Raw genomic sequence first — 25,784 nt, 5'->3', positions numbered from 1 at the left:
GTGTATCTGGTTGGGGGGGTGAGAAAACCTGAATTTGTGCTGGAAATGGCCCACCTTGATTATCATGCACATTGTAGGGAGAGTGGTCGCTTTGGATAAGCTATTACCAGCAGGAGAGTGAGTTTTTGTGTGTGTGTTTTTTTAAAAAAAAAAAAGGGGGGGGGGTGTGAGAAAACCTGTATTTGTGCTGGAAATGGTCCACCTTGATTTTCATACACATTGTGAGGACAGTGGTCACTTTGGATAAGCTATTACCAGCAGGAGAGTGAGTTTGTGTTTGTGGTTTTTGGAAGGGGGTGGAGGGATGAGAAAACCTGTATTTGTGCTGGAAATAGCCCACCTTGATTATCATACACATTTTAAAGAGAGTGGTCACTTTGGATAGGCTATTACCAGCAGGAGAGTGAGTTTGTGTGTGTGGGGGGGCGGAGGGTGAGAAAACCTGTATTTGTGCTGGAAATGGCCCAACTTGATGATCACTTTAGATAAGCTATTACCAGCAGGAGAGTGGGGTGGGAGGAGGTATTGTTTCATGGTCTCTGTGTATATAATGTCTTCTGCAGTTTCCACGGTATGCATCCAATGAAGTGAGCTGTAGCTCACGAAAGCTCATGCTCAAATAAATTGGTTAGTCTCTAAGGTGCCACAAGTACTCCTTTTCTTTTCGCAAGGAGAGTATGACACACCCCCGCCCAAGCCCACATTAATTTAGGCAAAGCCAGACCCAAACCCCCGCTCCGCAGTAAAAAGCAACCACAGGCGACAGAAACACTCCTTTAATCTCCTATCCCATAACAAGGTAACAGGTGCTTAAGCAAGGGAAATAACATGAAGACCGTGCAGCTCCCCAGTGCAGCTGGTAAAGCGGCTAGGCTGGAACTGGTCCTCCCATAGGCACCGCGCTTCCATCCATGTCACACACACAAAGTGCAGCGCCGCAAGCCCCAAGCTCCCCCTGGAGTGAACGTTCCCACGACTCTCTAAGTTTTTAGGGTGTTTATTTCTTTTCAAAGTGCCGAAGTGTTAGCCCCATAAAAAGTTACTTTCCCTCTTTTCACACAACATCCCTTTCAGAAATTTCACTTCTCATAAAAAAGGTCAAAGATCCATAAGCCTCCAATTGGTTTACAATGAAGTCTTTGTGGAGTTCAGATTCATATAATAGAGCACCATCATCCTATTCTAGCCAGTCAATTTTGGAGTTATTTTTAATTGTTTTTATGTTTTCCTTTGACAGAAAAGATTTTAGTCAGACAGAAACATGACCTTTTTTAAAATTCCAAAGTCCGGTATTTTCCCCTGTTCCCAATCCTATCACTGCCATCAGTGTAAGTGAGAATCAGGATTTCTTTGATTAGTTTCATCCACAGATCTAGTCTCCTTACAACACTTAGGGTTTCTTCTACAACAATCCAGTTCACCTTATGTGTACTTCCTGATATTCTTAGCAATTTAATTATTTCCCCTCCCTCAGATGAATGCTCATGAGATTATTTCAGTTTCATGGCGAGCAAGTGCTGGAGGCAGGGTGGTACCACAGGGACCTGGGAAATGAAATCTGAAACAGAAATTGGAATGGTTAGGAGAAAAAAAAAGATGATAAAAGCCAGTTATAATACAAATTACCACCACAGCATGTTTGCCCTTTATACGCTTCCCTTAATCCAGTTTCTGCAGGTTGTCTAGTCATTTTAAAAGGGTAATTTTTCCTACACAGACACCGGAGCAAGCAGCACCTGTTGTAATAGCTGTTTAAGCAGCAAATCATTCAACAGGGTAAAGAAGTAACTTGACTGAAATCCTATAGATGTCACATTTTAGTTTTTGTATTTTCAATAAATTGGCAGTTAAACTGAAACACTGAAAAACAAACCAGGAGAGTTCAATACAATCTGATAGAGAATTATAAACTCTTCGGACCCCCTTGTCTATAAAGTTTAGGTTTCAGAGTAACAGCCGTGTTAGTCTGTATTCGCAAAAAGAACAGGAGGACTTGGGGCACCTTAGAGACTAACCAATTGATTTGAGCATGAGCTTTCGTGAGCTACAGCTCACGTCATCGGATCCGACAAAGTGAGCTGTAGCTCACGAAAGCTCATGCTCAAATCAATTGGTTAGTCTCTAAGGTGCCCCAAGTCCTCCTGTTCTTTTTATAAAGTTTAGACAGATTTTGAAAAAATAGTAAACAAAGAGCTAGGAAACGTCATTGTCTAACATTTTCTAGACCAGTGGTCCCCAAATGGTGGGAGCACCCCCCTTGAGGGTCATGGCAGAACGTTTTAGGGGGGCACATGGCAGGGCCTGGGCCAGCCCCCACAGGGGCCAGGGAGGTAGCACCACCCAGCCCTCACTGTGCCCTCAGACCAGCTCAACTTGGCTCCCAGCCACAGCTCTGCTCCACCTTGAGACCAACTCCAGTCCCAGCTCCACTCCGCGCCCTGCTCTGACCCTCAACCCAGCTCTGCCCTCACCCGCTTTCCACCCTCAGGCCAGAGCCACCTCTAGCCCCAGCTCCTCCCCAGCTCCTCTGCTGAGGAAGCCTTGGCTGTGCAGTAATGGAACAGGGGGACATGGGCAGACTCCATTACTAGTAAGGGGTCAGAACAGGAAAAGTTTGGACACCACTGTTCTAGACACTTAAGAGCATTAAGTTTTATCAGGACAACATAAGAAATCATTTAAGTTAACACTGCTTCCCCCTTCTACCTAAACTGTGAGTAGTTTTACCTGAACCTATTTGTAGCCGGGGTGGCTTGCATGTTAAATTCTGCAACTGGCACTCCTCTGGCAGATACTTGAGGAGCAAACATAGCAGCAGGATACACCACAGAAGAGGTTCCCACCTGCAGGGAAAAAAAAAACAGCATCAGATCAACATTTTAAAAAAAGAATCCAGTACCTTCAGACATCCTGAGAGACTCTTGACCTACAGCTTTGCTAAAACATCTAATGCATGTTCAACCCTACAATACGAGTCTACAAGTATTGATATGGCCTGATTTCTGCAACCTGCCAAAATCTGAGGGATAAGAGGTCTGATGCAGTACTCCTCGGACTGGAAGGGAGTAAAAACAGCACCCAAGTTTGCTCTTCAGCCCTTCTAGTTGACAGTGACAGTGGTATGGCGGAGACCGGTTACAAAATAAGCCATTTTCAATCATATGTGGTTGAGGAGGAGGGAAAAGAAAAAAATCACTCAGAAGTGGGGCCACTGACAAGGGAATAAATAAGGGAAATCCTAACAGAACACAGTCTAAAGCAAGTTTAAAAATATTAGGTAAAGTAGCTGCCCACCTACCTTTCAGAGGTATTGTGGAGATTAATATTTAATAATAGAACACCATTTATTTAAATAGTTTGGATGCTTTCTACATTTTCAAATATATTGATTTCAATTACAACACAGAATATAAAGTGTACGGTGCTCACTTTATTTTTGATTACAAGTATTTGCACTGTAAAAAACAAAAATAGTATTTTTCAATTCACCTAGTATAAGTACTGTAATGCAATCTCTTTGTCATGCAAGTTGATCTTACAAATGTAGAATTATGTAAAAAAAAAAAAAAAACAACCTGCATTCAAAAATAAAACAATGTAAAATTTTAGAGCCTGCAAGTCCACCCAGTCTTACTTTTTGTTTAGCCAATCGCTCAGACAAACAAGTTTGTTTACATTTACAGGAGATAATGCTGCCCTCTTCTTGTTTATAATGTCACCTGTAACTGAGAACAGACGTTCTCATGGCACTGTTGTAGATGGCATCACAAGATATTTACGTGCCAGGTGCGCTAAAGATTCATATATCCCTTCATGCTTCAACAACCATTCCAGGGGACATGAGTCTATGCTGATGGCGGGTTCTGCTCGATAACAATCCAAAGGAGTGCGGACCGACGCATGTTCATTTTAATTATTTGAGTCAGATGCCACTAGCAGAAGGTTAATTTTCTTTTTTGATGGTTCGGGTTCTGTAGTTTCCGCATTGTTGTGTTGCTCTTTTAAGACTTCTGAAAGCATGCTCCACACCTCATCCCTCTCAGATTCTGGAAGGCACTTTAGATTCTTAAACCTTGGGTCAAGTGCTATAGCTATCTTTAGAAAGCTCACATTGGTACCTTCTTTGCGTTCTGTGAAATCTGCAGTGAAAGTGTTCTTAAAATGAACAACGTGCTGAATCATCATGCAAGACTGCTATAATATGAAATATATGGCAGAATGCAGGTAAAACAGAGCAGGGGATATACAATTCTCCCCCAAGGAGTTGAGTCACAAATTTCATTAAAGCATTATTTTTTTAATGAGCATCATGATCAGCAGGTAAGCATGTCCTCTGGAATGGCGGCGGAAGCATGAAGGAGCGTACGAACGTTACCATATCTGGCACGTACATACCTTGCAATTCCGGCTATAAAAGTGCCATGCAAATGCCTGTTCTCACTTTCAGGTGATATTGTAAATAAGAAGAGGGCAGCATTATCTCCTGCAAATGTAAACATACTTGTTCGTCTGAGCGATTAGCTGAACAAGAGGTAGGACTGAGTGCACTTGGAGGCTCTAAAATTTTACATTGTTTTATTTTTGAATGCAGTTTTTTTCTACCTTAGTCTACATTTGTAAGATCAACTTTCATGATAGATTGTATGAGGTGAAATGAAAAATACTATTTCTTTTGTTTATCATTTTTACAGTGCAAATATTTGTAATAAAAAACAACGTACACTGATTTCAATTACAACACAGAATACAATATATATGAAAATGTAGAAAAACATCCAAAATATTTAATAAATTTCAGTTGGTATTCTATTGTTTAACAGTGTGATTAAAACTGTGATTATCGTGAATAATTTTTTTAATCGCAATTAATTTTTTTTAGGTAATCGCATGAGTTAACTGCGATTAATCGACATCCCTAATCTGAACATGTAAAACACTGAATATATTAAAAAGCAAAAGATGAAGTTGCACTTGAAAGAATAATCTATGGTGGAAGAGGCAACTTCGAGGAAAGCGGTCACTCAACTATCAGCATAGATTGTGCTATCATTGCAAAGATGCTTCTTCTCTTTTCTTCCTCATTTAGTATAAATTAAACGTTAAAGTAACCTTAAGCACGTTGTTAGGGACACATTCAATTAAAGCTAAAAGTAGTTTCAGGTACTACACCTGTCCCTTTTCCTTCCTACCAATTTATGGGATTTTACAGAATATATTTTCCTATGTTTTGAAATATTTGTCTCCCCCCTTTTAGCAAAATGAAAAACCCATGCAAACAGGGGAAACTGATTGGCTATATTAAACTGACCATCTATAAAAGTTCTGTCTGATACAAAATTAAAACAAAAAAAATATATTTTAAAAAATGATTTGTTAGCTTTTACAACTTCCTAAACAGTTATAGTAAACAAAAAACAAAAAAAAAAGGTCAAAAGTGTGATTTTTTTTTTTAAAGGTTCCACTGTTTAAGGAATTGAAAAGTTAAGCAGTATTAGGTTGGCCATATTGCACAAGTACTTTCAACTACTGCATATGCAGCTAGTGTATAACTTTAATATAGATAGTATGTGCTATGTGGCCAAGTTAGCACTGCTGAATTTACTTCGACTCAGAAATTCTTCACTGGTATGTTTAAATCATCAAACTTAATGCTACCCTAACAGAGTGAGACTTTATTTTAATGTATTATGTTTCACTGAAACTGTCTCATGGCTGTATCTACATTTCCCATATCTGAGAGATGTGATTTCTTAATTTCAGTTTGCTTGACTAAATAGGAAACCAAAGCATTCCTTACCACCAAACAGAGGTCACAGATCTCAAGTTCATTTTCAACCTCCGTAAGAATGTCTGAATTCAGAGTTTCTCCAAACCACACAACATGGGGACGGAGGAGGCCATTGCAGCCTTGCTCTTCACACCTGTGACAAGTTACAACAATAGAAGGAGATGGAACATTCAAAGTGATTTTGAGCCTTGGATTGATTTGTTAAAAATGTTTAAGACTGACCTATTTCAATTGCAACAGGTTTGTTAGACCACACTTAGGACAACAGTATGTTCAATCTAGGCATGATTAAGGCTACGATTTAGTCACGGGTATTTTTATAAAAGTCACGGACAAGAACCAAAAAGTCAGGGCCTGTGACCTGTCCTTGACTTTTACTAAAAATACCCCTAACTAAAACTAAGGTGCTGGGGGTTGGCTGAGTGGGGGAAGCGCTCCTGTGGCTGCTGATGCGCTACAGCAGGGGTTCTCAACCTTTTTCTTTTTGAGGCCCCCCAACCATGCTATAAAAACTCCCCGGCCCAGCTCTGCCACAATTATTGGTTTTCTGCATATAAAAGCCAGGGATGACATTAGGGGGTGGCAAGCAGGGCAATTGCCTGGGGCCCCACGCCACAGCTGTTTGGGGGTGCAGCTTGGGGCTCCACTGCTGCTGTACTGGGACCATCTGCCCGGGGCTGCCCGATCAGTAGCCGGTGCGGCTGGCCCCTAGGGCCACCCCAGCTGCTCGGGTGGCTCTGGAATCAGCTGCACCAACCACTGCAGAAGTCACGGAGGTCTGAGAAAGTCAAAGAATCTGTGACTTCCGTGAAAGACTCGCAGCCTTAGGCATAATAATATAAAAATAATGTTTCACATTACAGCTGAAGCTAAGACATCAAATCTCTGATTCCAAAGGACTCTATAGTACTTTACAAAATTAATTTTGTGCGGGCAGACATCAAAGGGGGTATGTTTGTACAGAGTCAGTTGAACAACTGGGGATTTAAACTACTCCACTACATTTGGACCACATCCTCTTAACTACAGGATACAGGAAGAGCTTCCTCTATTATACAGTGCAACTATATCTCTGGGTGAAGTACAGAAGCTGTTTAACAAGATTGAGCAATACTACCCAACAGTCTAATGCATGAAATGAAAAATAGTATAGTCTAGTGCAAAAAGTTGAGGTAAATAATTTACTGCCACAAAAACTGCCATGGGATTTTTAATGATCACAAGATACCTTGCAGCAGACAACTCCAAGCATAGTATTAGATACTGCCTCAGAGGAAAGAGTGCTAGCTACTGAATAAACAGCAGATTATCCTGTAGTACTTGGCTGCTTGCTACCACTGTTCAATTTCCCACTTGCTAAACAATCTATTCATTTAGCCTTGTCTTTACCAGAGGCGTACACAGATAAATAAGCAATCTATTTTTCTTCACTCTAACCCCTTGTGATGCTCTGTACCTCGGGGAAACACCTTGCACCCCCATGTTCGTCCTTATAATATGACTGTGTGGTATCCAATGCAAAGTTTGTCATGTCGGGTGTCTTCGGAAGGCTCATGATGCACTGAGCATTGTTTTATAGGTTGCAATTTCATGTATATAGTTATGAGGCTGAAAATGTGTCCTCATGGCTTAAAACAAGCCCAGGCAAAAACTCTCCAGTAGCAGAGGCCCAGGCAAAACTCTCCAGGAGCAGAGGGGCAGTTCACATCTCATCAGGACATGTATGGAACAAACGCAGCCCAGCCTCACAGGAACAAAGAACACTGGCCTAGGCAGAAACAAAGGATCTGCTGGACTCTCGAATGAGTCACCCCTCTTCCCTTGGTCAGTTTGGGACTATGATGAGGTAATGTTCACCTGACCCTGAAGGGGAGTGGGGGGGGGGGGGGGACAAAGCCAAGAAGGAAGAAAGAACATGATAAAAGGGAAAGACATTTGCCATGCGCTCTCTTGTTCATCTCCAGACACCACCACCAAGTGACTGAAGCGCTGATCAAAGAGGTGAGCCTGGCTGAAGGGCAACCAGCCAGCCTGTGGTGAGACACATCTAAGTTTGTAAGGGTACGGAAAGCGTTAAGATCAGCTTAGAATGCGTTTTTCTTTTATTTCATTTGACCAAATCTGACTTCTTGTGCTTCGATTTTAAGTGATTATAAGTCAATCTTTTGTAGTTAATAAATTTGTTTATTCTACCTGAAGCAGTGCGTTTGGTTTGAAGTGTGTCAGAGGCTCCCCTTGGGATAACAAGCCTGAAACATATCAACTTCTTTGTTAAATTGACAAACTCATATAAGCTTCCTAGGGTTGTGTCTGGGACTGGAGATATTGGCTAGTGTCATTTGGTCGGACAATCCAAGCAGTGGCTGGCCAAAAGTGCTCACTCATGTAGCTGGGAGCAGCTTATATGCCAGAGGCTGTGCGTGAAGAGCCCGGGAGTGGGGGTTCTCACAGCAGAGCAGGGTAAGACTGACTCCCAGTCGAGGATTGGCATGACCTAGCAGATCACCAGTCCAGATAACACCAGGGGAACATCACACCCCTACTCCATATTTCCTTTGTCAGTTATCTCTTGTAATGTTATGTTTAAAATTAAGATGTTTGGCACTTAAAACGCAGCACTGGAGCAGCTGCGCCACTGAAGAGCTTAAGTGAAGACACTCTTATGCTAGGGCAGAGCTTCTCCCATGAGCATATAGTTAATCCACCTTTGCAAGAGGCAGTAGCTATGTCAACTGAAGAAGCTCTCTGGCCAACACAGCACTGTCTATCCCGGGGGTTAGATCGGTATACATACGTCACTTAGGGGTGTGGATTTTTCAGACCCCTGAGTGACAGTTATACTGATATATGTCTATAGTGTAGACTTGTTCTGTCTTTCTCATTTTGTACACTTCTTTCATGTTCTTCTGATGCTATGTAAATAATATTAATTAATTCATTTGTGGAGGCATCCTTTCAAAGTACTTGTGAAATTTGAGGGGGATCATGTTGGTGTGGTGAAAAGAGATGAAAGTCAACACTCACCGAGGAAGATTTTCAACTGGAATCTTGGCATCTTCTATTTCAGGGTCTGGAGCACTGAAGTCACAAAATAAAAAAACATTTTAAGTACCAAACAAAATGCTATTACAAGTAAAATGTATTTCTCCAGAGTACTCTCTCAAATCAAGGTGGTTTAGTAGCTGTAGAAAATAAATATATCTACTACAACACTAAAGTCAGTAAACCAGGCTCATAATTGGTTTTAGAATGGCAAGAACAATAATAGGGCTCAGGTGCAAGGCACAAAAAAAGGTGGTTTCCATTTATGTGGAGCACCACAAAGGGGCTGGAGGGAATGTACGTGTGCCCTTTTTTTTGCTTCTCTCTAATGTAAAAAGTTCTGGGATGGGCTTTTTCTTCCTTAAAAAAAAAACTTTTTCTTGATTTTTTCACATATGAGAAATTCCAGACTTGTCCACCTGGAACAACTCTATATGACCACAGACAGGGCAAGAGTATCACTACACAGATACCAAGGAAGTGAAACCTGATATTGAGGGGAAATGTGATTTTTAGTCAGACCATTTAAAATTCTGTTTGTTTTTTTCATGCCTATTTAATTAAGTTTTTTTCCCTACACACAAAATGTATAGCACTTCAACTATATTGGTATACAGTTATATTGGTACAACACTCCTAGCATGGTTACAGTTATTACCAGTATAGCTTACTCCTGTACAGGAAGGGGAATAAGCTGTATTGGTGTAAGTGCATCCCCACTAATATAATTGTGTCCTCCCTCAGAACTGTAGCAGCATAACTGTAATTGGTTAAATAAAAAACAAAACAAAAAAATCACAGATCTAACCAAAATAGTTATACCAATACAAATTGTGTGTGTAGACCAGGCCTAATGCAATTGGAAGAAAAGACATCTTTGGATTTAATGCCTCCATGCTTTCAATCAAGAGGTGAGAAAGTTCCAAAATTCTCTCTTCATTTTTCCCCACCACCAAATGCCATCAAGCAAAGTCAGAGAGACCAGATCTGATATTCTTAATATTATGAAAGTTAAAAAAAAAGATTTTTAGATCTTCTTTATATATCAAATCAGCAAAACTGGGCACAAATCCAATCTTCCCTTTGCAGGTCATCTTTGGCTAGGTATGCACTACAAAGGGCATAGCTATGTTGGTCAGCGGTGTGAAGAAGTGTGATTCCTGACTGACGTAGTTGTGCCGGCACAAGGCCCTTAGCAAAGGCACCGTTATACTGAAAAACTGCACTTTTACTGGTATAGTTTATTTCATTCAGCACAGCTGGAATAAGCTGTACCAGCAAAAGCACAACTTTGCCAGCATAAACTATGTTCACACAAAGAGCATTTTGCTGCTATATTATACGGTAGCAAACTGCTCTCAGTGTAAACCTGGTCTTTAACTTGAAGCAGCTCTTCTCTTTCGGAGATCTAAAAGGATATTACTAGTTTAATGACTGAAGTCAGATTTACCATCATTTATACCTGAAGTTTTTCTGAGGGCTACGTGCAAATTGTTATTTATTATTTGTACTACTGTAACACGTAAGTCCCCGAGACATGATCAGATTGCAAGGTTCTGTAAAAATATACAGGCCACAGCACATATGGAATGTGTAGCTACATGCCATAGTGAAAAGCAGATTGCATCCACACTGCAGTGTGTAGCTACACTGGTCAGTGAAAGGCTCTGGCTGTGGGGGAGCTGCCAGAGCCTTTCCCCACTGCTTCCCCCATGCCAGAGCCTTTCCCTGCTGCCAAAGTCACTCTCTGTGGCAGGAAAAGGCTCTGGCAGGTCCCTGTGGCAGGGAAAGACTCCAGCAGTGGGGAAGCAACTGCAGGACACTATACTGCTAAAAATAACAGTGTAGACATCGGAGGCACTATTTCAGTGAGTAGAGAGCTGTGTAGGGTACAGGGTTCAGGTGGGTCTTTACTTTACTCACCTAAGCAGTGCCTCATGGTTTACATTGCTATTTATACCCATACTAGGAGGGAGCATAGTGTATGTATTCCACACTCCACCAGAAGAAGCATGCATTGTAGATATACCTATAGAAAGACAGTCCCTGTATAGAATTGCTTACTGTCTAATTTAAGACAAGATGTAACAAGTGAGCGTAACAAACGGTAGAAAGGTGGGGAGGAAGAGAAGGGGATAAGGGTAACAAGTTCATATAGTAACATAGGATAGTAACCACTCAACTCGATGGTTCCAGACCATCTGAAATGTTTGTTCTAATGGAACGGATATACAATTTTGTGTAAGTTTTAGGATAAACAATTTTTCATATACTACATTTATATCTTGTGATATTATGGAGCACCAAAGCCATTCCAAAGTTAAGGCTATAATCAAGCTTTTACTACAAGCCTGATTTTTCTCCTACCTCCAAAATCTCCAACAAAGGAATAGGAGTCTAAAAACTGTCAGATTACGAAGGGGGTGAAGATAGATGTTTTCTACTAAACGTGAAGTGATTTGGACAAAGGGTTCCTGAGTTATCACTTCCTAAAACAGGTTTTCAGCAGCTTCCAAAACTTCTAAACTTTTGGTTTTGGTGACAGAGTGGCAAAGATTTTAAAAAGGGAAAAGTGAGGAAAGGAGAAATAGTACATAACAGTTTAGTTCATCTAGTCACAATCTCATGCACAGAACCAATGTTTCATTTCCTAGAGTCCAACATTAAAAGTTTCCAAAACCAGAAAACTTTGCTTCAAATCCAGTCAAGGTTGCTAAGTGACAGCAATGTACCCATATATCACATCATTTACAAAACTGAAGTACTCAAAAGCAAATAAAAAATAGGTAAGGACATCTTGAAGGTTACACTACACCTTCCACAACATTTTTTAAACAAAGTATATATTTCATCACATCAACCATAACTGAGAGACATGGATTGCTGCGGGAATTTTAATGTATTTTTGATTTTGATATCTAAATATTTCAAGGAATATTGGTGTATGGGGATATTAGTTAATATATCAGAAAAAGAAATAAAGTGCCTATTGCTGTTTCTTGAGAATAAGGGTGCAGCTGTAGTTTAATAGCCAAATGTATGACATTCTGTGGCCTCACCTTTGAAATAACAGATGTGTCATTAAAGTGCTCATTATTGATATAATTTGTATTTGACAGAAAATTGTATTTGATTTGTCACTCAGAAATCTTAACTGATCTTTTAAATACAGCTTGTTGGTTTTGGAACTTCCCAGAGCTTTTGTTGTTAAGCATCTTTCATTTTTCCTTTTGTGTAGGTGTCACTGCGTTCAGTGGCAATCCAGACCAAGAAGGGGCTGTCACCACTTGCCCTGCAATCCTGGGTGCCTTACAGTGTTTTGCTGCTGTAGCTCCCAGCCTGCCTACAAGCACGCAGGTCACACCCTGAGTGTCTGTGTGTTAAACAGCCCTGGTTCAGCAGCTCTGACCCCAACCCCACTCTGGCTTCCATCAGCCTTGGTTACAATCAGCAAGGTGACCCCAAATACATTCCCAGTTCTGAATTTTACCAGTGTGGTAGGTGTCGTGAATATGTCAGGCCTGACAAGAGTTGCTGACACATAGTAGCGAACCACAAATGGGCCTTGGTGTCACAATAGGTAAATGAAGATATTAAAAAAAAACCTTAATGAGTTATATAAAATATAAGCCTAAATATATAATACCTAACTGGATCCAGGTTAGTCTCTGCTAGAACCATTTAATGTATCACCATCTAGTGGGTTATTTTTAATGAACTTATTCTGCTAATTTCCTGTAAGTATGATCATTACTTAAAAAACTTGGAAAAACATGGCTAAGCCCCGTGTGCACTTTAGCAGTGAGCTGTTTCAGTGGCCCGACATCTTCCCAGTTCTCAGTGAATAAAGTTAGAATTAATGAAACAATATATCCTATGTTTTCAAAGCATCATGTGAGCTTTAAACACAATTCCCACTGAGGTAAATGGGGGACACCTGGCTAAAACCCAGCCCCGCTCTGAAAATATCTACCCTGTTTAAGATAATAAATAAGTAGCAAACTGAAAAAGAGAAAGTATGGGTTTCACAATATATTACCCTTTCCCAGCCAAAGCTGGACATATTGGACTCTTGTAATTCTTTGCCACATTTCCACAGCTGGTGCATCGGGTTTTGAATAAGCTACCTGAAATGCACAAAGCAGCAATTCCAGATTTTAATATCAAACAATGACTTTCAGATGTAGTTACGCATGCAAACAGTTATATCCATCCCAAGTGTTCCCTTATTTGACATTGGAGAATATATCTTGTGGGCCGTTTAAGTTACAGGAACACAGAACTAAGAAATTCCAGCATGGCAGCACTGTGAATTAGTTTATTATAAAGCATGTACATAAAACATTTTTGATTGGCAGTCAAAGAAGCCAATAGCATATTTATTCACAAAGCCAGGATACACCAAAGGCAGGAGCACAAGTTTAATAGAAACTGCCATGCTGAACCAGAGAAATGGTCCCTCTAGCAGACTGTGTCTTATACTGTGGTTTATCTCATGACATCTAGATGACTACAACACAGTGTTGCTGAAAAAAATAATTTTACAAAAAAATGGGAATTGTTTGCAATCTGGCTAAGAAGGATGACTTATGATTGTAGCATTTCCCTCGGAGTACAGGAGAACTGTGTTAAAACACACACTTTGTAATTTGCACAAAAAATGCTCAAAAAAGGTACCTCCGACTTCTCAAATAATTAACAGCAAATGATACAGTGAGGCCTGACATTACTAAGACTTTGTAATATACTGTAGTATATTTTGAAAAAATGAAGTATAATCAAAATTAAACTACACTTATCAGAATAAGTGAACAAAATACTTTGTGAGGTATTATCCCTGCTCGCAAACTGGAAAACTCAGTAATTTGTAATTCCTACCCTTTAGGATAAATAAGCTAAGTTCTATTGTATGAGTATATTCATCCAAGTGGATCTGAGACATGCAAGGAGAAAATATTAAGAGAGAGACAGTTCCAGTGCCATCGTCCATATAAAAAACAAAATGACAAACAACAAAGGGAAGAGACAGCAGGTGATGACAAGTTCAGCAATAGCTGGTCAGAGTAAGTGCATGTGTAACCCACACACCTCCTTGGGTGTGGTGTTCTGTTCCATCTAGTGGCACCGAGACCACTTAGAGAGAGTTAAATGAGTCTGCTTTACAGCCTTAGCTAACAGCCAGCTGGCTTTTAGCTCACGCAGTAGAACCTCATACACTAAGCTCCAGAGGTCCCAGGTTTCATCCTGCCTGCCGACGACCAGGGTCTGTTGGCGTTACACATGCATTAAGACTGGTCAAAATTTTCCACCTCAAGTGCTTGACAGAAACTGGGTTTTCAACAAAACAACTGTTTATGTGAAAAAGTGTCTGCTTTCCCTGGAAAATGTTGACTTTTAATCTAAAACTCGAACACCTGAAAACCAAAAATTTTATTTGGAAATGCCACCACAGCACCTCGTGAGCGATAGTGCACCCATCCCAGACTACATCTTCCATGCTGCTCCCTGGTGTCCCCTCTTCCTGAGCAGCTACAGTGCATCATGGGAGGCCTTGGCCACAGTGTGTAATGAGAGATGTAATCTGGCCAGGAGCCAGACCCATAAAGGACAACTGGGCCACGTGGCTCTGGGCCACTGGGCACGTGGCATTTCTGAATAAAAATGTTTTTGGTTTTCACTTGAAGTTTTTGACTTCACTTCAAATATTTCAGTAGAAACTCTCCCCCGCATCTTCTGAGCAGTTCTAGCGTATGCGTGCATTAATACTAACCATGAATTTCTAAGAGGTGTTTTGTGCCCGCCTTTCTGTGGAGCTCATCGATGTTCTGAGTAATGACCACAACACTCCTTCCCTGTTTGCTCAGTCTGGCTTCACACTCTGCAATGGCAACATGTGCTGGATTTGGTTGTTTACTCAACATCAGTTCCCGGCGGTAATGATAAAATTCCCACACACGGGAGGAGTTCCTTGCAAAGGCTTCTGGGGTAGCTAATTCCTGAAAAAACAAAACAAAACACCATTCATTCATTCATTCATTCATAATAAGAGCAAAACAACTACACCTGATAGTAGATATGGTCACATGTAAGTTATTAGGGATGTTGCGCAATTAAAAAAAGTAATCGCATTGTTAACCGTGCTATTAATCGCACTATTAAATAATTATAGAATACCATGTATTTAAATAGTTTTGGATGTTTTCTACATTTTCACATATATTGATTTAAATTACAACACAGAATACGAAGTGTACAGTCCTCACTTTATATTTATTTTTGATTAAAAGTATTTGCACTGTAAAAAAAAATAGTATTTTTCAATTCACCTCATACAAGTACTGTAGTGCAATCTAGATCATGAAAGTTGATCTTACAAATGTAGAATTATGTACAAAAAAACTGCATTCAATAATAAAACAATGTAAAATTTTAGAGCCTGCAAGTCTACTCAGTCCTACTTCTTGTTCAGCCAATCGCTCCATTTGTTTACATTTACAGGAGATAATGCTACCTGCTTCTTGTTTACAGTGTCACCTGAAAGTGAGAAAAGTCATTCTCATGGCACTGTTGTAGCTGGCGTCACAAGATATTTATGTGCCAGATGTACTAAAGATCATATGTCCCTTCATGCTTCAACCACCATGCCAGGTGACATGCATCCATGCTGATGATGGGTTCTGCTCAATAACAATCCAAAGCAGTACGGACTGACACATGTTCATTTTCATTATCTGAGTCAGATGCCACCAGCAGAAGATTGATTTTCTTTTTTCGGTGGTTCGGGTTCTGTAGTTTTTGTGTTGAGTGTTGCTCTTTTAAGACTTCTGAAAGCATGCTCCACACCTCATCCCTCTCAGATTTTGGAAGGCACTTCAGACTCTTAAAACCTGGATCGAGTGCTGTAGCTATCGTCAGAAAGCTCACATTAGTACCTTCTTTGCATTTTGTGACATCTGCAGTGAAAGTGTTCTTAAAATGAACAACATGTTCTAGGTCATCATCCAAGACTGCTATAACATGAAATATGTGGCAGAATGCAGGTAAAACAGAGCAGGGGGCATACAATTCTCCCCCAAGGAGTTCAGTCTCAAATTTAATTAACGCATTTTTTTTTTTTTAACAAGTGTCATCAGCATCGAAGCATGTCCTCTGGAATGGTGGTCGAAGCATGAAGAGGCATATGAATGTTTAGCATATCTGGCATGTAAATACCTTGCAATGCTGGCCACAAAAGTGCCATGCAAATGCCGGTTCTCAGCTTCTGGTGACACTGTAAATAAGAAGAGGGCAGCATTATCTCCCGTAAATGTAAATAAATTTGTTTGTCCTAGCAATTGGCTGAACAAGAAGTAGGACTGAGTGGACTTGTAGGTTCTGAAATTTTACACTGTTTTGTTTTTGAGTGCAGTTATGTAACAAAAAAATTCTACATTTGTAAATTGCACTTTCACGACAAAGATTGCACTACAGCAGCTGTATGCAGTGAACTGAAAAATACTATTTCTTTTGTTTATCATTTTTACAGTGCAAATATTTGTAATCAAAAGTAATATACACTTTGATTTCAATTACAACACAGAATATATATGAAAATGAAGAAAACATCCAAAATATTTAATAGATATCAATTGTTATTCTATTGTTTAACAGTGTGATTAAAACTGTGATTAATCGCAATTAATTTTTTTGAGTTAATCACGTGAGTTAACTGCGATTAATCAACAGCCCTAGTTATTACCTAAATGACAAGATAACATCAGAGTATTTGTAACCAGCTATATCCAACAAGAATACAAGTCAATAGCCAGAATCAGTCCTCCTTATTCTATAGGGGCATGATAAGTCAGTGTTATACAGGAGGCCCGACTAGATGATCATAACCGTTCCTTCTGGCCTTATAATTATGGATCTATAAATACTGTATTTTATGCAATGAAGAAATGCCATTGAAAGTTGCATATAATTTTACTGTAATATTATCCAGAATTCTCTCCTTTTACACTGTGCACACAGAACTCATTCTACACTGCCCAACCAAGCCACCTCTTGAGAGTACAAACACAATACAAGGAAATTAAGAGAAACATAATAATTAATATTTTATATGCACTAAAGTAGCCATAAAACTATGCACCTTTGCATGATATATTTTGTGCTACTGGTCATTTCAATTTGGCCTTAATTTACGTATAATATAGCCAAATAATAGGCTTTCATTCTGGCAGCAACTAATACTTTGTCTCCCGCGTGTCTATAAAATCTCAGCCATAATTCTGCATTAATACGCGTTTTGCATTCAGTTTTCTTGTTTAAAAGATAGGGGGAGAAAGCTCATTCAAATAAAGCCATCTGAACTATATACTTGCAGTGCTATATAAAGATTGAACATTAATATGTCAAAGTTCTCCTATAAAAAAACAACATTTATATAAATATACTGTATTTAAATGCACAATTACTGAAAGAAATAGAGGTGCACCTTTATCATGCCAGTAACTGGATAACTACACAGCTGCTCTAGTTTCCAAAAGAATTAAATCTTTCATGAGCATTATCTTAAACACACACACATAAAATTGATTATGATGGCAGTGCAAATATAAGAAAGGGAACATTAAATCAAGTTAATTTTGAGCCACAGAAGGAGCACAGACAGCAGGTTACAGTAAGAAGTTGTCAGTGTGTTTCAGACAAAATCATCAAGACAAGACATTTTCAAGCTTTAGAAAGTGTTACAAGCAATCAAACAAACAAAAAAAATGTACTCAATTCCGTCCTTCATCCTTGTTTTTTTCAATTTGTCTAATTCAGAAAGGGAGAGGTGTCCTGGAGGAAAAAAGCAAGCAGGGAAACAGCAAGGAGGACCCCATAGTGTCTCCAAGAGAGCTAAGACTGTTGTGCTGACCAGCAAAAAGAAGAAGTTGCAGTTGCATGAGGCTACCACAGTGGAGCATGAGAAGAAGCTGCAGAGATGGCTAAGCAGAGAACATTTTATCACTACTGAAGCACTGTGGGAGCACTGCAACCCTTTAAAATAGCTAGCTGCTTCTGACTCATTGCAATGGCACATCTGAATTAAAAGAATAATAGTCACTCATCAAACGTCCGGCCCAACTACATACCTGAGCTTGCCATTTTCTCCAGTAGCCCCCTAAGCCTCTGAAGGTAGGAACACCACTCTCGGCGCTAACACCAGCCCCTGTAATAATGGCTATATGCTTTGCTTTGGCAAACACTTCTCGAAAATCAGCCATATCTAAATATAATGAAAAAAATTAACAATAATTGATCCACCAGTTTTGTTTCATGTTTAAATAGAGACCATTTAATCACTCAGATATTTAGCAATGGGCATACAAGCACAATGTGGCTGTTGGGCAAAACTGCCACACATTTAATTTTAGAATATCTATTCTTTCCTGATGTTCTGTACATCAAAATTAAAAGTGTTATCTATGAGAAAACATTTTAAGCCCTGATCTTGTAAACACTTATGCACACAAGTAGCCCTACTAACTGCAAGAGGACTACTCATGTGCATGAAGTTAAGTACACACGTTAAATGTTTGGAAGACTGAGGCTTTAAACAAAAGTTCTTATGCTGGAATTAATAGGGATACTATAATAATTCTGAAATGCTGTAATTTCTAGTTATATATAAACCCCTTTCAACCAAGTGGTTGGGCCACCACTTCCCGCAGCTCCACCTGCGGACGCTCAGGTAAACAAAGTGTCTCGCGGCCCGCCGGGGGCTTACCCTGAACAAGCCACGAGCCAAGTTTGGGAACCCCTGGTCTAAGGGCTTCCATGGAAGGCCCCAATCCTTAGATTAGGGTTGAAAGGACTGGGACTACTGAGACCCCATAAGAACAGGTGCTAGTTCTGAACTATGGCTGTGATAATCTTGTGATCACAAAGGAAATCAGGGGGAGGAGGGAAGGCTGAAGGACTCCTCCTCCCATAGCCAGTGTTAGGGTTGGGATGATGGCTGGTAAGCTTATTAGCATGCATGTAAGGGTTTTTTTTATTGGTTTTAGTATGTTTTCTCGGTAACATTTTTTATTGTAAGAATAAAATAGGCTTGCATGGGAAGTGCTGTGTGGTACTTTATAACTATAGCAATTACACCTGTTAACCATCGCTGATGAGAAAGCAAGCTGGTGTCCTCTGGCAACCTGTCTGTGCTGGGAATAACACAGTGAAGGCAGGGAACTGTGTAGCCTGGAAATACCCAAGTCAGAAGGGAAAGAGAGGCGGGTCTCCACCCAGAAAGACAATGGCTGGGAAGCTGGAAGCCTGAGAGTGGGTGCCCTTGTTGGACCACTGAGGGGAAATACAGATGTAGTTACCCTGACCTGTGATACAACCATCTTAAAATTTTTCATACATTATGCTAATTAAAAGGAAGAAACAAATTAAAATCTAGTTAGTGTAAAAAACATTAATTGAAAATAGTTTAAGGTACGACATTTGCCTCTGAGTCACCTTGTCAATTTTTGGTTTGCATTTACATTTATCAATCATTTTCCCAGTAATGTGTGAAAAATCCACACAAGTAGCTTGGAAAAGTGACTGATTATAAAGGGCAAAGAATTAAATTAATACACAAAGGAGCTATCAAATGCACAAGCTGAAAAACAAAAATATTTGCATCTCTAATCTCATTAAATTATAGTCATCTTAGATGTTGCTTTGAACTATAGCAAACAAGATATTTTCAGAAAGAAATACAATTTGTATGTCAACAGAATCCCTTTAAATTGACAGATGTGAAGTGACCTTCCCAAAGTCACACAGCCCAAACCAGACCACATCCCTCCTAGAATGTGACTGTGGAGGTGGACCTTCGATACTGTTTGTATTTTACAATCTAAAATAATGGTTCTCAAACCGTGGGTCAGGACCCCAAACTGGGTCGCGACCCTGTTTTAGTGGGGTTGCCAGGGCTGGCTTACACTTGCTGAGACCTGCGGCCAAAGCTGAAGCCCAAGCCCCACCTCACGTGGCTGAAACCTGAGGGCTTCAGCGGTGGGTGGCAGAGCTTAGGTTACAGGTCTCCTGCCCACAGCTTGGGTGTCAGTTTTGGCCCCCACCACATGAGGCGGTGGGGCTCGGGCTTTGGCCCCCACATCCTGGGCTGTGGAGCGTGTACAGGCTCAGGCTTGGGTCCCCCGTCCTGGGGTCATGTAGCAATTTTTGTTTTCAGAAAATTGGGTCGCGGTGCAATGAAGTTTGAGAATCCATGATTTAAAAGATGTTGCTTGTTGTATTCAAGTTAAACTAACTCTTTTGAAGAAAGATTTTCATGTAGATTATCACCTGGATTTGAATAGCTGTAGCATTACCCAATACCCTATCTGTGAGTTGGTGGGAGTGGTTTCACTACCTCAATTCCTGCAGAAAGCCTGCAGTGCAGAAGCAGAGGAGTGAATTTTAAACTGTTTGAATATGGAAGACAAATCTAAATATATACACAAAAATATACAGTGACACAAATATATTGCTTATTTTATAAATATTGACATTATAAAAAGTGTTAACAGGAATAGCCATTTTGACCCCTAACTATGTCAGGAACTTGGCAATCATTCAGCTTGATTGCAAGGAAGGTGACTTTCACCCATTTAAAAAAAAAAACAAAAACCCAAAGCTTCACAGCCACACTTTTCCATTTAAATACTTGTCTCTCCAAGAATCTCACTTTCAAATTAAAATATAGATTGCTATTATCAAAGCCCGGACAAGTTCAAATCAAGCTTATAGGCGAGGCACAAAGCTTTTATTAAATCATCATTCTCCTCCTGATTATTACAGCTTCACTGTAGTGATGCTGTATTTAATGTTGAAACTGCATTTCCATTCTAAACACTCATTATCAGGCACTTGTAACAGGTTACTCGGAGGCTGAAATTTCTCATGCTAGGTCAAAGCCTAGAAGGATTTTTTTTTTTTTTTTTTAATCTTTTCAGTCATTTGAATTCAAGTTTAAAAACATACCATTTATTACATTTTCCATAGGATTTTCTTGCACTTAAACAACAAAAACATTTTTTAAACTTCTAGCTTCCATCCACATGATGACTAATTTGACCTGTTTGCAAAAATTAGGATTAAAAAGTTATAGAAATACAAGGAACAGGCAAACGCATTAATTTCCCATTACTTTACAAAGGGATAAGGCAGAGAACTGATTCTACAATCACAGAGCCAAAAGTGATTCAGCAAAGGAGACTGGTGGTTTGGACCTTGCAATCTTTAAAACAAGGAAACATGTGCAGGTATTATACAGTATGTTTATATAATATACTCTCTCAAGTTTGGAACATTTATGTTGTTCAGTACTGTGTGTCTACAACAATGCTGCTTAACTTTAACATACTCAAAACTCAGGAAGCAAGGAAGACAGAAAAATAATTGACAGAATATTTGTCTGGAGTACAGAAAGAAAAAAATACATAGCACAGGAATGAATTTATCTTACTTGAATTAGGGCGAGCCATTTCTAAGCAAATCCTTTGTTTCTTGGAAGGAGGTGGCTTAAGTCCACAATATGCTTGCGAAACCAGCCTTCTACTGGTAAACTGGAAGAGACTCATCAGGATCACTTTATAGTTCTTAATCTGAAAAGAGAGATCAAATGAAAAGTTATATGAATACATGTTTATATGGCAAAGATATACAGCGAATATACTCTTAAATACTCTCTTTTCTGTGTCACAAAAAAATGAGGTACAGTATTTACTATTTCATCCTTCACCCCGTTTGCCCAAGTATTGCTTATGGGCAAAGTTCACAACTACAGTATTTCAAACTTACAGAGCAATCAAATAATATGGTAAAACATAACATAAAAGATTTAAAGGACTGCCAATCCTCTTCTTGCAGAGAAAGTACTGAAATACCTATATTTTTTCCAGGTTTTTTCCCCAGTATGAAACACAGACATGTCAAAATCTTACTTGAACTCAAGGTGGAATAGCCATTTAATATTTTCCCCCATAAAATGAATTAATACTTTCCACTCTGCTGTGACCCTTGAGTCCTTGTATTGAAAACATACAGTATAGTCTCATGGGTTTAATAAACAAAAATGCAATACTGTGCAGACTCAGTAATCCTTAGCATATTCAGGGCTTTTAATTTGTAATACTTCATACAACCATTAACTAATTCTGTGATTTATTCCCCCTTTACAGATGGTAAAACATACACTGGGGAAAATTCACAACTGGAGTAAACTATTACAACTTACACTGATTTCACTGGGAATTGTGTCCCCTTATGACAAGGCTGATGAGACCCTCAGACAGGGTAAGGGTGACCAAGTGCTTAGTGGGCCAATGGGCTAAGACCATTCAGCCAAACCCATAATACAGATTTCAATCCTGGTGTTTAGCGTGTTAGATCCAATTACCTCTCAACACAGTACAGCTGCTCTATCCTTTTCACCTTGGTATTGTAATTTTCCTTATACTATGTAACATTTATAAAGAATGAACATATTGGAAAGTGTTATTGGTATATACCCGTTCATTAGCCCATTCGTTTATAAGCTGACCCCCCAAGATGGATAGGTAAAAATAGTAAAAACTTTATGACCCTTTCATAAGCCGACCCTATATTTTAGGGGTTGGCAAACATTGGTTCCTAGCCCATCAGGGTAAGCCACTGGCGGGTTGGGACATTTTGTTTACCTGGAGAGTCTGCAGGTGTGGAGCCCCTCAGTTCCCAGTGGCGCAGTTCGCCGTTCCCAGCCAATGGGAGCTGCAGGAAGTGGTGCGCCACTTCCCGCAGCTCCCATTGGCTGGAAACAGCAAACTGCAGCCACTGGGAACGGAGGGGCTCCATGCCTGCAGACGCTCCAGGTAAACAAAACGACAATGTATTAGATATTCAATTCAATGATTTCACAGAGTTTAAAATCATCAAATTTTGGTGTAGACCCGTTTATAAGTCGACCCCCACTCTTTGATGCATCACTTTTTTACCAAAAATATTCAGCTTATGAACGAGTATATACGGCATTTATAAGTTCATTTCCTCTTTAGTGGTAAATGGAATTTAAAGTATTTTAAAAAGATAAATCTCATACAATCCACTAAAACATAGAGAAACTATACAAAAATGGAGGGAAGTAAAAATAATAAAAAAAACCAGCCTTCATATTTATATTCACTACAACCAGCATATTTTTTTTCCTTAAATAGAATCTTCCCGGATATTTAAAATCCACAGTACTTTCCACTGACTCAGATGTTCTTACATCCCAATCAAAAGAAGAAGCTCCCCCTATATTTTGAAACTGTAGGAGGTAAAAACCACACACAAAACTAGTGATTATTTCCCTTATATTACCTCATCATTTTCTCATTATAATATTGAAAGAATATTCTATATAAAAATATTTAAACCAATTTTAACTATCTGATATTGATGACAGAACATACATACTAAGATTATACTAATGCAAAGAGTTTATTGCACTTTACAAATATCATGATTTCATTACTGGCACCACAGCATAATAATGTTGTCTATCAGACACGTTAAAAACATTAATACAGCTTAGACAAGCAACTGTACTGCTGAGAGCACACTCTAGCATGTATATTACTTTGTTACACACTGAAACAAATCAAAGACAACAACAGTATGTCAAACAGAAACATGTAGGGCCTAACTCCTGCAATGATAAATGTGTGGGTGGACCTGCGTTCACAGACCTGATCTATGGATGTTTGCATTCATGTAACAATTTGCAGGATCTCAGATTAGAATCTCACTGAGGCAATGGTTTGTGGCAGGAATGAGAGACAGACAAAGGGAAGTCTTATTTAAAGGGTCACATGGGGATAAATATGGGAAAAACCTTCACTTGTTCTTTTCTAGACTAGAAAAATGTGAGCGTTAACAATTTAAATGGAATTTTGCACCTAGTGTAGAAATGAAGACACAGTTTAGCACTTTAAAAATGTGCTAGCGGGATCCTGGGTTAAACACAACATATCCTGCCCACATTATATGCCAGGGGTCTGTCTAGACTAGGAGAATAGGTATTTGTTTTGTAAATGTATTGGGGTGACCCTAACCAGCTAAAACCTTAAGGCTCACTTCCCCCTACTTCAAAACAAGTAGAAAAATATTTATCAAAAACTTCAAAAATTTTTACACTCATCCAGCCCCAGAGTCTCTGGTTGTGTCCGAGGTCCAAGAAAAGACCTGATCTACCAAGGGTATGCTGAAAAATAAGGACTCCAAGAACTGGATCTTTTCAGGCATAAGGCATATTCATCTGCCTCCCTCCAATTTTGTATCACAAACAACAAGGCCCTTTTTGCTAAATACAGATTTTTGACATGGGAAAGAATAAGCCCATACATATACAAATTCCATCAGGAATTTAGAGAAGAGCTAAGAAAAACCATCAAAGAGTATCAGATGGTACCGCAGGTGGCTATAAACCCATCAGCCCATGGCCATTAGCTTTACCACACAACGTGCCTCTTGATTGCAGGCATCCAATATATATTGCATAGCAGGTGCATCTGACTAGAGAGGACATCCAACAAGTTGGATGAAGTGCCCCACTCCCTCAAGGATTCAAGGGTGATGCTGAGGTCGCTAGGGATCTACACCCCTGACCAGACCATGTCTAATCTAGAAAACAAGGATGAGAGGGAATTCTTCAAATATGTAAGAGGTTGTTACAGAGAGGACAGCTATCAGTTGTTGTCCATGCCCACAAATGGTCGGACAAAAGTAATCAGTTTAGTTTGCAGTGAGGGAGACTCAGGCTGGATATTAGGAAAAACTTGCTAACTGTAAGAGCAAAGCTCTGGAACAGGAGTGGCCAACCTGTGGCTCCAGAGCCACATGCGGCTCTTCAGAAGTTAATATGCGGCTCCTTGTATAGGCACCGACTCCAGGGCTGGCGCTTCAGGTGCCAACTTTCCAATGTGCCCAGCGGGTGCTCACTGCTCAACCCCTGGCTCTGCCCCAGGCCATTTAGTTCATCCCCTCCCTCAGCATGGGGGCGGGAGGGGGAGATGAACTAGATGACCTCTCAAGCTCTAGGTTTCTTTGAAGACACAACTTGCCCTTTCTAGGCCTGGATTTTCAAATGTGCTAGGGCTGGTCTTCACACAGTTTTTGTATGGCTTGAATTATACCCAGCGTAATGAAAGCTGAACGGGGTATAAGTCAAGCAATACCAGGGACAGGCAAGCCCTTAATATGTGTCAGTGTAACCCACACCCAGCCGGTGGGGCACTCTTATCCCTAGCGGCGAGGCAACACAGACTCACCAACCAGCCTGCTACTGCCCTGGCACCCGACCCACGCTTAGCTCAGTCAGTGGAGGCTCACGCTGGGTTGGGGGCTCGGGGGGGGGGGTCTCCCAGCGTCCCACCCCTGGTTTAACAGGTGGCAGCCTCAGGGAGCGAGGCGGGGGGCGGCTCGGGATGCGGCTGTAGCCGGGCAGGGTGGCGCTCCGGCAGCAGGGGCTCAGGCTTTGAGAGCCAGGCGTCCCAGCCCGGCTCCCCCCGCCAAGGCGAGGCCGGCCCGGGCGGGTGCGGGGTTATCAGCCCCCGGCCCCGCACAGCCCCTGACAGGCCCGTGAGGGGAGAGCCCCCAATTCCCCCGCCCCGCCCCGCGTCCCCCGGCAGGTTTCCCGGGGGCCCGGCCCCGGCCCGGGGCGGGTACCCACCTCCGCAGCAGCGCCCGGTCGGAGGCCGCAGCGGCGGCGGGGCAGGCGGCAGCGGCTGGCGTCAGGGCCCAGCTACGGCCGCTGCTGCGTGGAGGGCGGCACGTCCCACCCCTGGAGCCGCCGCCGCCGCCTGGGCGGGGTGGGGTGGGAAGGGAGGAGCCGGGCCCGGCCCAGAACAGCCCCCGCCCGCGCCTGGGGCCCGCCCGGCGGATGCAGCGGGGAGCCGAAACCCCGCCGCTAACACCGAGC

General features: G+C 40.8%; 1 protein-coding gene across 1 annotated transcript; it reads right to left on the bottom strand.

The window, feature by feature from the left end:
* Window positions 1-761: 761 nt before the first annotated feature.
* SIRT5 (sirtuin 5) lies at window positions 762-25,670 on the bottom strand. The gene is made up of 9 exons (XM_084621977.1): window positions 25,536-25,670; window positions 21,312-21,450; window positions 17,953-18,086; window positions 14,601-14,826; window positions 12,870-12,957; window positions 8,813-8,866; window positions 5,798-5,921; window positions 2,728-2,843; window positions 762-1,558 (listed from the first exon to the last, which is right to left on the bottom strand). The coding sequence occupies exons 2-9, from the start codon at window positions 21,424-21,426 to the stop codon at window positions 1,483-1,485; spliced, it is 933 nt and encodes a 310-aa protein (XP_084478103.1). The 5' UTR covers window positions 21,427-21,450; window positions 25,536-25,670; the 3' UTR covers window positions 762-1,482.
* Window positions 25,671-25,784: the final 114 nt, after the last annotated feature.

Source organism: Lepidochelys olivacea (genome assembly GCF_965140295.1).
Source record: "Lepidochelys olivacea isolate rLepOli2 genome assembly, chromosome: 2".
Taxonomy (NCBI): Eukaryota; Metazoa; Chordata; order Testudines; family Cheloniidae; genus Lepidochelys; species Lepidochelys olivacea.
Note: the sequence above shows the minus strand (reverse complement) of the source record. Positions and strands in the feature narration are given on the sequence as shown.